At 36.9% G+C, this 16,718-nt stretch overlaps 1 protein-coding gene across 7 annotated transcripts in view; it reads left to right on the top strand.

Moving 5' to 3' along the window:
- Nucleotides 1-16,718, top strand: part of MICU3 (mitochondrial calcium uptake 3) — a 113,294-nt gene that overhangs the window by 35,948 nt on the left and 60,628 nt on the right. For all 7 annotated transcript variants that reach the window (XM_051842596.3, XM_017338923.4, XM_089325875.1 and 4 more), the window contains exons 2-4: nucleotides 115-268; nucleotides 7,424-7,455; nucleotides 14,028-14,106. In XM_051842596.3, coding sequence (XP_051698556.1) covers nucleotides 115-268; nucleotides 7,424-7,455; nucleotides 14,028-14,106 — 265 coding nt within the window. The remainder of the gene's footprint in view (nucleotides 1-114; nucleotides 269-7,423; nucleotides 7,456-14,027; nucleotides 14,107-16,718) is intronic.

Here is a 16,718-nt window from a genome sequence, read left to right as displayed (position 1 = left end):
TACTTTTCATTTACTCTGTGAATTTATTTTCAATATAATTAATCAAAAGCATTTACCTTCCAAAAGGAGGTGTTACTTCACACAGCCTAAATTTATTTGCTTTCTTACCTTTAGGTTGCTATCGGCAGAACAGACATTGAAGACTTGGACCTGTATGCTACGTCTCGGGAGAGACGATTTCGTTTATTTGCTTCTATAGAGTGTGAAGGACAGTTATTCATGACTCCCTATGATTTTATTTTGGCTGTTACAACAGATGAACCCAAATGTAAGTATATTTTAAACACTAAGTTAATAATGTTATAAAATGTTATTCTTATTTCTGGTTTATATAAGTGTGGAGCAGTATAAATATTTAAAACAAAAAAGCAAGTAATGGGGTATTTTTTTTTTTTTTGACAGAGTGGATAGTGAGAGAGAGAGACAGAGAGAAAGGTCTTCCTTTTGCCGTTGGTTCACCCTCCAATGGCTGCCACACCTGCGCGCTGCAGCTGGCGCACTGTGCTGATCCGAAGGCAGGAGCCAGGTGCTTCTCCTGGTCTCCCATGGGGTGCAGGGCCCAGGAACTTGGGCCATCCTCCACTGCTCTCCCGGGCCACAGCAGAGAGCTGGCCTGGAAGAGGGGCAACCGGAACAGAATCCGGTGCCCCGACCAGGACTAGAACCCGGTGTGCCGGCGCCACTAGGTGGAGGATCAGCCTATTGAGCCACGGCACTGGCCACATAATGGGGTATTTTAAAAGATGTGATGCTACACGTGTTCGCAGACTAACATTTCTTGTATTTCTTCTCTTTTCAGAAACCTTTATTTGCTCTTTCTTTCTCACCATATCAAATTTAAATTAAAAATCATTTTAATATCCTTTATAAAAGTCTCATAATCTGACTATTCATTCTTTCATCTAATCTGAACAGTGTAAATCAGAGGACTGGCTTTGAAGTTAGCTCTGGGCAAAAATTCTGACACTATTTCTTCTGTATTTGTCATAGCACAAATGCAAATATAGGTTATTATTTCTCAGTTTTCTTTGCAAGAGTTGTGGTTCTTAAACTTTTTGTATTCAGGCACATTCTTGCAAAATCTCTTGGTAACTTATTTAATAGAAGGCAGCTGGATTCTCATGCACTTTTTATTCAATCTGATTTTAAGTGTTATTTTCATGAAGAATATGAAGAAAAGCTACCTTTAGATAGTAGATAGATATAGATAGTAGGGAAGAGTATTTTATACTCTTTTTTTCATTTAATTGTAGATTTTTTTTCTTTGGTACTATATCATAAGTTAGCGAATGGCAGTTTAGCCTTCAAAAGTTTCCAAAGGTGGTAGTGAAAGAGTATTGCGTACTAAGAGTTTCCTGCTAATTTAATTGGATGGATAGCAGGACCAAATTTGAGAGAAAAATCACTATTTCAATTTTATACATGATATATTTGAAAAACCTTGGACGTGGAAGGAGGAGGCAGTTGGATCTGTTTCTTAATTGTTCAGTTAAGTTCACTGAAAGAATACTCAGTAAAATTCAGTGTACCAGGTAATCAGTTCTTTGCCTGATATCTGCTTTCAACTGTTACAGAAATGCCTTAAGTTAGACTACAGCACTATAGCAGTTACAGCCATGTTTACTTCAGAGGCAGGGATAGGACAATACCCTAAAATAAAGTCCTCAGTAATTGAGCTAATTGACTGCCTTGATGATTAACTTTTTAATTAAAAAAAAAAAAAGATTTTTTTTTTTTGAAAGTCAGAGTTAGAGTGTGGAGAGAGGAGAGGTATGTGTGTGTGAGAGAGAGATCAATCGATTGATCTTCCATTCACTGATTAACTCAGCAGATGGCCACAATGGCTACCACCAGGCCAGGTGAAGTTAGGAGCCTGGATCTTCATCAGGGTCTTCCATATGGATAGCATGGACCCTTAGGCCATCTTCTACTGCTTTTCCCAGACCATTAGTAGGTAGCTGGACTGGAAGAGGAGCAGCCAGGACTTGACCGGGCACCCACATGGGATGCTGGTGTCACAGGGGGTAACTTTACCTACAATGCCAGCCCAAAGATTAGCATTTAACGAATTGATTTTTTGAAAATTTTTATTTTCATTTTGTTTGAAAGGCAGGGACACACACACACACACACACACACACATAACTTGTATCTTCTGGTTCACTCCCCAAATGCCCTTGACATCCAGGACTGGTCCAGGCCAAAGGCAGGAGCCTGGAAATCCAGATGCAGGTGGCAGTGACCAAAGTCCTTGAGTTATTATCTGCTGCCTCCTCTGTTGTGCATTAGCAGGAAGGGATAGGAAGCAAGGTAGCCAGGAGTGAAACCATGCGTTCTGATATGGGATCAAGACATGCCAAGTGGCCATTGTGCTAATTGTCTACCCCTAATTAATTGATTTTTGGTGCTTTAGATAATTTTTGTTGGAGAACAGGTCAGAGGGCTGCATGGATATATATATATATTTGTTTGTATATATATATATGTGTGTGTGTGTGTGTGTGTACGTTTGAGATTAAACTGCACATGGCTGGTAATTAATGCAATGTGTATGGATGAAATTGCCTCAGGATGCAGTATAGGATGAGAATATAGATAACCAAGGACAAATCCTTCAGGAACTCCTGTACCATACGTAGGTTTGTAAAGGATGAGCTTCAGAAGGAGACACAAGAAGAAAATCAGAATAGTGTATGGGCCGGCGCTGTGGCGCAGTGGGTTAACACCCTGGCCTGAAACGCCAGTAACCTATATTGGCGCCTGTTCAAGTCCCTCTGCTCCATTTCCGATTCAGCTCTGTGCTATGGCCTGGGAAAGCAGTGGAGGATGGCCCAAGTCCTTGGGCCCCTGCACCCGCATGGAAGACCCAGAAGAAGCTCCTGGCTCCTGGCTCCTGGCTTCGGATCAGTGCAGCTCTGGCTTTTGCGGCCAAGAGGGGAGTGAACCATCGGATGGAAGAACTCTCTCTCTTTCTCTCTCTCTCTCTGCCTCTCCTCTCTCTGTGTAACTGACTTTCAAATAAATAAATTAATTAAAAAAAAAAAAAAAGAAGAGTGTAGAGTTCATAGAAGCCAAGGAAAATGGCCAGAATGGTCAATGGAAAAAATAGATTTTGACCTGAGACAAAATGATGGCACTGAAGGAGAGAGAACTACATAAACAAAAACACAAAATAAAAAGAATATTGGTATATTCATAGTAGCCACATTGCAAGTATGTAATGTAATATGATAGAAAAGGCTAGAAATTAATTAGGGCTCTTTTTTTGAGGAACTTGAAGGCTATGATAAGGACATAATTAAGTTACTTAATGTGAAAAAATCCACATTATATTAAAAAATTAAGTAAAAATGTATGGGATATTTTTACATGTACTTATGTGTGAAGGCCTTTTGTGTGTGCTAGAGGAGATACAAATTCCCTGTACTTAGAAAACTTAACATAAGAGGACACAAAGTACAGAAACAATAAACTCCTAGGTAGAATGGTTATTTGGCACATATTGAGTACTCAATAAATTTTTCTTGAGGGGAGGTAGTTTTTAGATTGTCAAGTGGTATTTTATATCAAAGTATACAATTTTTTCAAACTTAAGTTATTCTTTAAGTAATACTTTAGAATTTCATATTTTGAAAAATTCTATTTTACTATTTTCTTGAAATGTTTTGTAATATACTCAATGGAAACTCACTGTTGGATCTTGCTATTTTGCAATAACTTTTTGGAGATTCTCCTGATAGATATTCCAAAACTATAACTTGTAGGAAAAAATGGTTTCCATTATAAAAAATGTGCACAGGAAATTAACCACAACTTGGTTAATTTCTCACTGGCATTTTAAAAACATAATTGAGATTATAAAACATCAAGATTTTTAAAAAAGATATATTTATTTGGAAGGCAGAGTTACAGAGGCAGAGACAGTGGGGTGTGGTGGTGGGATTCTTCCATCTGCTGGTTTACTCCCCAAGTGGCCGCAAAGGCTGGAACTGAGCCAGTCTGAAGCCAGGGTCCTGGAGCTTCCTCCAGTTTTCCCACGTAGGTGTAGGACCAAGGACCCTGGCCATCCTCTACTGCGTTCCCAGGCCATAGCCAAGAACTAGATTGGAAGTGGAACAACAGGGACTTGAACCAGCGCCCATATAGGATGCAGGTGCATATAGGACTGCAGGTGGCAGGTTTACCCACTGCCACAGCAGAAGCCCCACATCAAGATATTTTCAAACATTATTTTGAAAGCATGGGGTTTTAAGAAGAAACATTTGCTTCACAGCTGAAAAACGCTATGTGGACTGAATATTAAATCAGATACATGCAAAAGTAGCATAATGGAATTTGATAGACTCATGTTTGTTTACTCATTTATTCATTTGAGAGATGAGGAGATATAGTCATTTCCCAACTACCTGTTCATTCCCAAATGCCCACAGACTGAAACAAGGAGCCTGGTATTCCATCCAGGTCTCCCTCATGGGTTGCAGGGACCCAAGCACTTGAACCGTCACCTACTGCCTCCCAGAGTATGCATTGCCAGGATGTTGGAATCTAAAGTGGAGCCAGAACTTGAACCCGAGTACTGTGATATGGATGGAGGTGTCCCAACAGGCATCTTAACCACTAGGCCAACACATGCCCATATTTGTGTTTAAACTTTGGTATTCTTACTAGCTTTGAGAACTAAAATTTTTAATCTTCTGTTTCCTCATTCATGGAAGTAAAAATGACAGAATCATGAAGATTTTTTGAGCACTGAGTGAATCACTTGTGCCTAATTCACAGTAAGCAGTGTGTATCTGTTGTTATCATCATCATCACCATGATTTTTAAAAAATTCATAATGATGATTCTTAAACTTTGGTATAAATTTATCTTGACATTTGTAGGAAAAAAATGACATGTTTTACACATATTTGCTTAATAATTGCAGTTCAAATAAGGGTTAATTGAGAGACATAATGACTATTGATTATAGTTTTGTTTTTGAATTTGTTTTACTTAGAAGGTGAATTTCCCTTTTAGAATTGATCAATAACTGATTATTTTCATGTAACATGGAGAATTATTATAATTTATATTTCAAAAATATATTGTTAAATGTTTCAGACATACTAAAAGTATTTAAAAACAATGAAATGCAAAATACAATTTATAGCCTAAAAATAAAATATTTTTGATAAAATTAAGTCTCCCATCCCCCAAGTTATGCTTATATATGCAGTAACTTTGTATGAAATAAGGAATTTAGAAAGTAAGAAAGTCCTTTGAAGAATAATCTTGATGGCTCTTTAGTCTTTATTTAAAAAGCTAATAGTATTGAACATGGGGACATTTCCAGTAGAATGAATATGTCTTTTGTGAATAATTTACCATGGAAATCTCAAACCCTACAAAACTCAAGAGTATGTCTAACTTCCTCTTTTGATAAATAGCTCTAAGCATTTCATAAGAGCATGTGGTTTACCTTTAGGTCATTTATTTTTCTTCTTTTCTTACTGCTATATTTTTAAGAGCAACAGAATAACAAATATGATTTATGTCACTTGCTTATTAAGAGTGTCTTTGCAAATGAATCTATATAGTCATATAGATAAAGCTACAGTAAAATTAATTTTAATCACTTGATTTTACATTTGTATAAACTGTCTTGGTAAAGGAAGGATGCTTTTGCTACATAGAGAAGAAAATATCTACATAAAAATCAATTTGCCCAATTTAGGAACATAGTTCTTCCATTTTGATCTTAAAATGAGTTATTATATTGCCTAAAAAAGCAGAAGGTTGCATAGCAAAAAATGTCTTTTTTATAATTGTGAATTTGGCATATTGTGAATTATATAGAAATAGCCTCATTGTCCTGTAGAAAAAATTATTGGTTGTGATCATTATAATGTAGCTGAAATAGTATTTTCCATTATCCTAACACATCTGTGTTTTAAGATTTAATCATGTAGATTCTTAGGCAGACATTAGATGTTTACAATGATCAAAGTAGAGCAAAGGAAACAGCAATATTGATTACACATTTGACCCTGTATTATAATATTTATAGTGTTTGAGATCCTCAGGTATGTAAAGAGGAAGCCGAAAAAGAAAGTGATCCCAAATATTTTATTTGACTGTAAAATTCAAATTTTATTAGATTGTTCCAGCTTCTTAACCAGCTGTAGGGATGAAGAATGAGCTACAGGATGGAAGTTTCCCTCTCACTTGACCGCCTCTCCCTTTCATCTCTTTTGCTCTTTGCTCCTTTATTTCTCATTCACCCTGGAGAGATCTGATGTATGAATTATATTCAGGGATGCTAATATGACAAAGGTCATGGGTGATACCCTAGAATTTTCATTTCTGTTAATATTATTTATATTCTAGTATGAATATTGTATTAATGTCATTATTTGTGCTTTTAAGCCCATAGAATGATTAACATGGAGTAAGATAACTTACTTTATAAATGCCAAAAGCCTGGAAATAACGATAATATGGTTATGAAAAAGTGTTGGGGCTGGCGCTGTGGTGTAGAGGTAAAGCCACTGCCTGTGACACATCCATATGGATGCAGGTTTGAGTCCCAGCTGCTCCCTGCACTCCCTGTTTCTGATCCAGTTCCCTGCCAATGCACTTGGGAAATCAGCAGAAGCTAGCCCAAGCACTTGGGCCCCTGCAGCCATGTGGGAGACCCAGATGAAGCTCAGGGCTCCTGGCTTCAGATTGGCTCAGCCCTGCATGTTGCGCCATTTGGAGAGTGAATCAGTGGATGGATGATCTCTCTCTCTCTTTTTTTTTTTTTTTTTTACAGGCAGAGTGGACAGTGAGAGAGAGAGACAGAGAGAGAAAGGTCTTCCTTTGCCGTTGGTTCACCCTCCAATGGCCGCCGCTGCAGCCGGCGCACCGCGCTGATCCGATGGCAGGAGCCAGGATCCAGGTGCTTTTCCTGGTCTCCCATGGGGTGCAGGGCCCAAGCACCTGGGCCATCCTCCACTGCACTCCCTGGCCATAGCAGAGAGCTGGCCTGGAAGAGGGGCAACCGGGACAGAATCCGGCGCCCTGACCGGGACTAGAACCCGGTGTGCCGGCGCCGCAAGGCGGAGGATTAGCCTATTGAGCCACGGCGCCGGCCTTCTCTCTCTCTTTCTCTCTCTCTTTTTCTCTGTCTTTCCTTCTCTAACTCTGCCTTTCAAATAAATAAAATAAATCTTAAAAAAAGATGTCTGCTAATCTGATATTACTTATTATACATAGTTTATAATATATGAAGCTGATAATATAAATAAGGTCATATTTTAGATTCAGATCTTGAGGTCAAAAGTAACTTTGCCTTTTGGACATAAAGCCTTGGTTATGAGTTATAGTTGTAGATGGTTACTGAATATGGATATATATTACATGAAGTATTTATCATCTAATTATGTTATGTTTATTTTAGTTGCTAAAACATGGAAGTCACTTTCCAAACAGGTAAGTTAAAGCTCTTGGTGTATATATCTATGCATGCATATACTCTATACATATAAAATGTACATATACATATGTAATTTATTTTGCAAATTAAAACATATCAAGATACCATTTTTCTACCTACCAGATTGTCAGAAAACCAAAAATGGACAGTTCCATAGGTTGTAGAACATGTAGATCAGTGTTGCTAAATTAATATGTGAATATAAGTTGGTATACCCACTTTGGAAACTATTTGCCATTATTTACTAAAAGTAAAGATACATATACCCAATAACTATCAATTCAGTGTTTATATTCTACACCATTGCATACACACGTACCTAGTAAAGTTAAACATGAGTATATTCTATCATCCAGTAATTTTATAACAATGTGTATACCTAGAGACACAAGAATGTCCATGGATTGTTTATGATGGTCAAAAAAACCCCAAAAGCCCAACAAAAAATAACGCATTCATAGAATTAATAAATAGTATGTGTAATTATAGTAATTTGATATTTATTGTTTAGAAAATGTAACTTAATTGACACATTTTGATAGTTATAGAAATTTGATATATTCACTTATATATAAACACAGCATATATATATAACAATGAATTACAGCAGTACTTTAACAAGGTGAGTCTCAGCGAAGCAATGATAAAATAAGCAAGTCACAAAAATGTAAAGTATAATTCCATTTATATAAAGTCCAAAACTGGAAAACTAAAACTATGTTATTTCAGGATAAAACCCATATGAAATTAAGGAATGATTAACATAAAATGTAAGATTATTACCAAGAGCTGATTTTCTGTTTTTTTTTTTAATTATTTCAACTTTTAAATTGTATTTTTTATATATATATATATTCCTTTTTTACTTTCATATATATGATATACTTCACTTTAAAAAAGAATGGGATATTAGAAACTTCTTTAGTTAAAGATAATCCTCCAAAAGCCTACACTAATGTTAGATTTATTGTGAAACTTTAGAGATATGGTCTTTAAATTCTGTATAATGCATGCATGCCTGCTATTACAACTGTTACACTGCACTTTACAGAAAAGTCTCAGCTCCTAGGCTGCCATGACAAAGTGCCACAGACTGGGCAGCTTAAACAACAGATACTGATTTTCCTGTACTTCTACAGGATAGAAATAGTAGAATGTAAAAATATATTGATTTGTGTTAGATGCAAGATCAATAAACCAAAATTACTAATGTGCTTTTATACCAGCAATAGCAATTAGAAGCCACTATCAAAATAAAAGTACATTTTACAATACTAACAAGAACTATTAGGCACTTAAAAGCACGGCTAAACGTATATTATTAATTTATATTTAAAGACATAAATAAATGGGGTATCATGGTCCTTGATGGTAATAGGCTATACATATAATACAATTATATGTATTTCCTTCAGATTTATCTGTAAGCTTGTTATAACTCTAAAGAAAATTCAAGAGAATTTTAAAATTCATCTGGGTAAGTAAGGGCCCCAAAATATTTAGAATAATTGGAAAAGGTAAGAGAAAAGAAAAAAAAAAACCATTGAAGTGAGAACAAATGAGTCTTGCCACCCATATGAATACCCAGATTGAGGTCTCAGATCCCAACTTTGCCTTGGCCCAGAATCAACCACTGCATGCATTCAGGGAGTGAACCATTAGATAGGACCTCTTTCTTAAACTAAGAATATAATGATTTTTACATTCACCAGATTGTTAGCTTCCAGAAATTTAATAATGCCATTAATTGGCATGAACAAAAAGAAGGAGCCAGGTGAAGTACTACGTTGTCACATTCATTTTTCAGAAACATTTGTCAATATTTAATAAAGTTGCAGGTACATTGCAAGTATATGATTCTATTAATCATGAAATCATGATTCATCAGAAATCATGTTTCTTGATATGTATGCCAAAGAAATGTTTGTATGTTTGCATCAGAAATCCTATACATGTTTTCTGCAGCATTGATTATAATAGCAGAACTTTAGGAACAATATTAATGTCAATCATTACAGGAAAGGATAAAAGGATTGTGAAATAGACACACCAAGAATAAATGTAGTAATACAAGGTTAGCATGAGTAAATATATTAGAACTATGTGTAGCGATGTGAATAGATTTAGAAAACATATGGTTAGATAAAGCATCAAGTTGTAGAATATAGTATAAACTGACAATTTTTCAAGGGTCTATGGAGTTAAAACTATCTTCATCATGAAATTGAGAAGATACTTATTTTATTTATTGTCATTCTCACAAGAATACAGTGGTGTTTTCCACAACCTGCCTGATAAATGTTGATGCCATTGCTGTGATAGCTCACGGGTACTTGTCTTGTGTCTTAAAAATTTCTTATTTTTGCTTTTAAGTGAATGAAATACTGGTATATACATCCCATATAAGTAGTGTCTCTCTTGAGTCCATAATGATATTAAGATTGTTGAGTTGAATTTAAGAATTACTGTTAACAGACAACTGCTATATCACCTTTCAAATGAAAATGAAGAATATTTGATGGGAAAATAGTCAATGGGATATAATATTAAGTATAAAGAATGAGTTAAGAAACATTTACTATTTGTAGCAAAAACAAAAATATTTTGTAAATATGCCTAGCTAGAGAATTAAAAATGTTAAGTAAAATTGAAAGTTTAGCTCATTACTGGATTATGATTAGTTTTTCTTTTCTGTATTTAATTAATTTCCCACTAGGAGGTGTGTATATGTATTTAATTTGAGAGGCAGAGAAAGAAACAAAGACAGATGAGACAGCTCCCATTTGCTGGTTCTTTCCCTCAAATGCCTGCAACACTGGGGGCAGAGGAGTCCCCAAAGCTAGCAGCAGCCAGGAATTCAACCCAGATTTCAGACATGGGTGGCCGGAACCCAATTAGTTAGACCATCACCACTACCTCTTAGGGCATGCCTTAGCAGGCAGCTGGAATCAAGAAATGGAGCCTAGCATTGAACTCAGGCATTCTCATATGGGCCAGAGTGACTTAACTAATTCTTAACTGCTAGAACAAATGCCTGCCCTTAACTATGTAACTTTTTAAGTGTATTAACTTAAAAAAATGTGTAAAGCCTTTAAAAGGCAGCTAGAATTGTAGGAAACTGAATTTTTTCCAGCAAATTTTTATTTGGTATCTGTTTGTGGTAGTGTAGTATACTGCTGACACTAGGGGACACACCCAGACTTGGGGTCAGACTACAATGCTTTTAAAGTGCTCAACAAGGCTGCCTTCATATCTTGTACTCACAAGTTGCAGGGTTGGGAGGCTCCAGGCTGCCTGCCCTTCTGAATTTATTGGCCACAAATCCAGGGGATTCCCACAACTCTCCTCAGTTTTAATTGCTGGAATGACTAGTGGAGCTCACCAAAGTGATCATACTTATGATTTTTAAAACATTTTATTTATTTCATTTTTATCCTTACTTAAGGTATACTAAGCTGATCTTCTGTATACTAAGATAATCGAAAATGAATCTTGATGTGAATGGAAGGGGAGAGGGAGTGGGAAAGGGGAGGGTGGTGGGTGGGTGGGAGGGACGGTATGGGGGGGAAAGCCATTGTAACCCATGAGACGTACTTTGGAAATTTATATTCATTAAATAAAAGATAAAAAAAAAAACATTTTATTTATTTCATTTTTATTTGAAAGGCAGAAAGATGGTGAGGGAACAGAGAGAGAGAGAGAGAGAGAGAGAGAGAGCGAGCGAGCTTCCATCTATTGGTTCACTCCCTCATGTGCCTACAACAGCCAGGACTGGTCCAGGCCAAAACCAAGGTCCCCCACATGGGCAGCAGGGACTTAGCTACTTGAGCCATTACCTGCCGCATCCCAGGTCAGCACTAGCAGGAGGCTGGATTGGAAGCTGAGGAGCTGGGACTGGAACTAGTTACTCCGATATAGGATGCAGGATATAGGATCCCAAGTGGTGTGTTAACCACTATGTCAAACTCCTGCCCCAGAGCTACACTTATTATTTTTTAAATGATGATTGTGCTTTTACCATAAAGAATACGATTTGAGACTAACCAAATGAAGACAAAAAGGATGAGGTCTGGGAGGGTCCAGGGCTTCCATGCCTTATCCACATGGAGTTAGTAAGCATCCACCATCCTGAAAACTCCACTGAGCTTCTTGTATAGAATTTGTGTTTTTTTGACAGGCAGAGTGGACAGTGAGAGAGACAGAGAGAAAGGCCTTCTTTTACTGTTGGTTCACCCTCCAGTGGCCGCTGCGGCCGACGCACCACGCTGATCTGAAGCCAGGAGCCAGGTGCCTCTCCTGGTCTCCCATGCAGGTGCAGGACCCAAGGACTTGGGCCATCCTCCTCTGCACTCTCAGGCCACAGCAGAGAGCTGGCCTGGAAGAGGGGCAACCGGGACAGAATCCGGCACCCCGACCAGGACTAGAACCCGGTGTGCCGGCGCCGCAGGCGGAGGATTAGTCTATTGAGCCACGATGCCAGCCTGTATAGAATTTTCATTGGAGTTTCTTTACATACGTGATTGATTGAATCATTGATCAGGTAATTGAACTCGATCTCTAGCTCCTCTTCATTTCCCAGATGTTGAACTGGCTCAGAACCTCGACCCTTTACTCACAGTTGTTCTTTCTGGTGACCAGGGCTACCCTGACTCATGCTGGCATGAAAGAAATATTTAGAGCCTCAATCCAGAACCAGGCAAAGACCAATCAATTTTTTTATCTATTACTACTACAAGAGACCAAGGTAGACACTGGAATTGGGTAGAGAGATTCCCAATATGAATGGAAAATGAAGATTATAGTAAGTTTTAAAAGTCTTTAAAGTTAATACAAGAAAAAAACTAGATAATTATTTAATTATTAAAACTGCTTGACGTCATTAAGGATCTGGCTCTGACTACTAACATGTGACAGTGAATGAGTTACTCTTCCACTGTCTCAGTAAAATATGTACAATAAAAAAATGTGTTTTAGAATTAAGTAAGATATCATAGAGTTCATTGCTACACACAATGAGAGAACTCAAAACGTAGCTGTGAGTTTTCAGTCTTAAGCTCTAACTGAATTTAAGTTGGAATAGATGAAGGTGGATGATATGGAAATAGTTAAAGTGGAGAAAGGTAAGTTAATATCTGTAAAATATAAAGTATATTCAAATGTTTTTTAAAATCTCTTATTCTAACAAAAGTATTTCAGTTTATGAGGTCTAAACAATAAATATCCCAGTTTCTCATGACTGTTCATACCTGAGTTCTTACTTTGGTGCCATTGCTGTTCTAACCAGACTTCACTGATTACCTGGTGGCATTAAGTACTTGAAATGCAGATATGGCACCTTGAAGGAAATGAATGCAAGAATCTACAGAAGATTCAGGGAATCTATAGATCCTTAAGAATGCTGCTCCTACTTTTGGCATTCCAGGGATTCCATCACTTTTTTCCTAGCACAGCTTTGAAATTGAAAAAAAAAAAAAAAAGAAAGATGATCTATAAATGTCACAGAATAGTTTTAGATTGAGCTGTATCAGAAGGGGTTGGTTAGTCTTAACTGCTTGTCAAATTTGAATGTACATTAAAAATCACCTAGAAATCTTGTTAAATTGTAGATTCTGGTTCAGTTGGTCTGGGATGGGAACTAAGAGTCTGCGTTTCTTACAAGCTGCCAGGCGATTTCCAGACTGCTGAGGTCTACATTTTGAGTAACTGAGACCAGGTCTAGATATAGAAGTATTTTATATGTTTTTTAAAATGTATTATGACTAGCAGTTTTTTGTTTCAAGTTATAACACCAAGTCCTTTAGTCATTTTTCTTCACGATTAATCAAAATATAGTTTTCACTTAATTATTTTTAATAAAGTATACATAATAAATTAAAATTGATTTAGTATATGAACCATGATTCAAATGTTTATTTTCTCCTCTAGTTTCCCACAAACAGTGATAGTTTGATTTAAAAAAAATTTGGCTGAGCAGCAGTTCAAGTTTATATTCTTTGCTGAATCTCTAAGTTTAAAGTAGAGAAAAGTGTGAAATAATGACCACACTAACTCAATATGCCTGTCCTGCCGCTACATCTGATCTCACCATTGAAATGCTCTTCACTCCTTAACCTAATCTTTTGTTGGTTTGTTTATTCTACTCAAAGCCTCTGAAATCCAAAAACATTAGGAAGAAGTCAGATGAAGCCAAGTGATCATCTCGGCCCTTGCTTTGAAAATCCAACTTTTCTTATAGCTTTCCTGAAACTATCCTTTTATAACTGACTCTAGAACTTAAACTGACTGTCTTATCTTAATTTGGTTGTCTTGAATACACACCTTCAGTATTAAATTTATCTGAAATTTTGGCTAGCTCCAATTGAATTTCATGCAGCATCTTTGCCATTTTGTATTTAGACTGTGAGCAAATATTGGGTTTTGTGGTTGAATGAGCCACAGGTATAGAGTAGGATAAATATTGCCATATCTTGTATATGGAGACACTTTTTGTGTGAATGTTAAGGTATGTTTGATTTATTTTATATGTAGTTGGTTTACCTTTTCAGTATTATAATATGTTCCTTTGTAGGAATTAAATCAGATGCTCTCAGAAACACCTCCAGTTTGGAAAGGGTCATCAAAGCTATTTCGAAGTCTTAAAGAAAGAGGTAAGTTAATCTTACTACTTAAGCATATTTATACTATATTATTTATACTATTTATATATACATATATTATCCTCATACCTAAAATAAAATTATTCTCATACATAAATAAGGTACAATTTCTTTGAAAATATCATACTAACTCTAACATGAATGCACATTTTATCCAGAAGAATTTGACATTCAAATTGCTCCCACCTGGTTCACATGGAGTCTGAAAGAGACAACTTTCTTAAAATTTTTGAGAAACTCCAGCCAAGTTAGCTTTAAAAATCCTCTTATAAATATTTTCTTAAAAGTTGTCTTAAATATTGCACTTCAGGTGACAGGCATGTGGTACAGTGTTTAAGTTGCCACTTGGGACACCCATATTCCATATCTAAGTGCTTGGTTCAAGACCTGGTAATTCCACTTCCCATCCAGCTTCCTATTAATGTGCACCCTGGAAGGCAGCAGATGATGGCTCAAGTTCTTGGGTTCCTGCTACCCATGTAGGAGACTGGGATTGAATTCCAGGCTCCTGGCTTCAGCTTGGCCCAGCCCTGACTGTGTGGGCATTTGCGGATCGGTCTCTCTCTCCGTCCCCCACTCCCACTACCTGTTAAATAAAAATAGAAATAAATTCTCTTTTTAAAAACAGCTATTTTGGCTGGTGCCGTGGTTCAATAGGCTAGTCCTCCGCCTGTGGTGCTGGCACACCAGGTTCTAGTCCCGGTCGGGGCGCCGGATTCTGTCCCGGTTGCCACTCTTCCAGGCCAGCTCTCTGTTGTGGCCAGGGAGTGCAGCGGAGGATGGCTCAAGTGCTTGGGCCCTGCACCCCATGGGAGACCAGGAGAGGCACCTGGCTCCTGCCATTGGATCAGCGCAGTGCGCCAGCCGTGGCGGCCATTGGAGGGTGAACCAATGGCAAAAGGAAGACCTTTCTCTCTGTCTCTCTCTCTCACTGCCCACTCTGCCTGTCAAAAATAAATAAATAAATAAATAAAAAACAGCTATTTCACTATTGGCATTTTAAAAAATAGACTGCCATTCAGGTCTTAGCATGGGATGAGCATCAGGAAAATTCAAAGCTCAGAAAGATTGGATTAGTATGGTGATTTTCAAAAATTGTCCTTAGTACATCTCATGGGGAAATGCAAATTGGATCAGATATAATCTAAGAAAAATGTTTAGAAGAAGGAATATGGGAAGATTTAATCTGAAAGCCTTTATTTTAGGCATGTCTTAATTCTCCTTATGTTATATCCATGTTTGCATTTTTCCAGCAGAAAGGATGTATTTGGCATTTCCAATAGAATTATCTGCAGTGATGAAAATCTTTAATGTCTGCACCATTTAAAATGGTCACCACTAACCAAATATGGCTATTAAGCATTTGGACTGTGACTAGTATACATGAGAAACTGGAGTTTTAGTTTTCTCTGGTTTTAATTATTTTAAATTTAAGTAGGTACATGTGTCCAATGGCTACCCTTTAAGATAGTGCATATCTATCAGACTATCAAGATAATCGTTGGTCTCAGAAAGTTTTAGAACCATTAAGTTAGGATAAGTAGAGAAGTGCAAAGAGCCTTGTTTGTTTTTTTAAAATAGCAATTAAATAGAAGAGAAATATTAAAGCTAGACCTTTAGAGCTACTTTAGAGATTTTTTTAAATTATTTGTTTTTATTTATTTATTTTTATTGACTTAGAATATAAGGAAGCAAAGCAAAACAGAAATTTTCCATCAGCTTATTCACTCCCCAAATGTCTACAGTAGCTAGGGCTGGGCCAGGCCAAAGGCAGAGGTACCTAGAACTCAATATGAGTCTTCTTTATAACTAGGACTCAACTATTTGAGCTGTCATATACTCCTTCCAAGGTTATTCACTAGCAAGGAGCTGGAATTGGAAGCAGAGCTAGAATTCAAATACAGACACTGCAGTATGGGTTGCGGGCCTCCCAAGTAGTGTCTTAACTGCTGTGCCAAATGCCTGCACCTAAAGATTAATTTTAAAATGAAGACATTTATCTGCTTAAAATATTACCTAGCAAAACAATATTATACACTGTTATTTTTTAAAAGTGACATACATCATTTATGAAAACATGTATTTCATAGACAGTTATAATACCCAACTATAACATGATATGGGAATTAAACAATGTAATGCTTTTTAAAACTTCCCTTAAAACTGTTTTTTTTGGTTGAATTTGCAAAGAAATCTAGTTGGGAGCAGGCATTTAGCCTAGTGGCTAAGACATCCACCTCCTACATTGGAGGTCTGGGTTTGATACCCACCTCTGGCCCCTGATTCTAACTTCCCAGCAGTGCAGATCCTAGGAAGCATCAGATGATGGCTTAAGTAGTTGGGTCCCTGCCATCCACATGGGAGACCTTGACAGCATTCCCAACTCCTGGCTCAAGCCCTGGTACAGCCCTAGCCGTTGCAAACATCCGGGGGTCAAATAGTGGACGGGACCTCACTTGCTCTCTTTCTCTCTGCCTCTCAAATTTTAAACATTTTTAAAGAAACCTAGTTGATATCTTATCATCATTTTTAAAAGATTATACATTTTTATATGATTAACATTTATTTTTATTTTATTTTTTGAGCCTGAATAACCTTAAATG

The sequence above is a fragment of the Oryctolagus cuniculus genome, chromosome 2 (genome assembly GCF_051225735.1).
Source record: "Oryctolagus cuniculus isolate XC-2025 breed Fujian yellow rabbit chromosome 2, ASM5122573v1, whole genome shotgun sequence".
Lineage (NCBI taxonomy): Eukaryota > Metazoa > Chordata > Mammalia > Lagomorpha > Leporidae > Oryctolagus > Oryctolagus cuniculus.
Note: the sequence above shows the minus strand (reverse complement) of the source record. Positions and strands in the feature narration are given on the sequence as shown.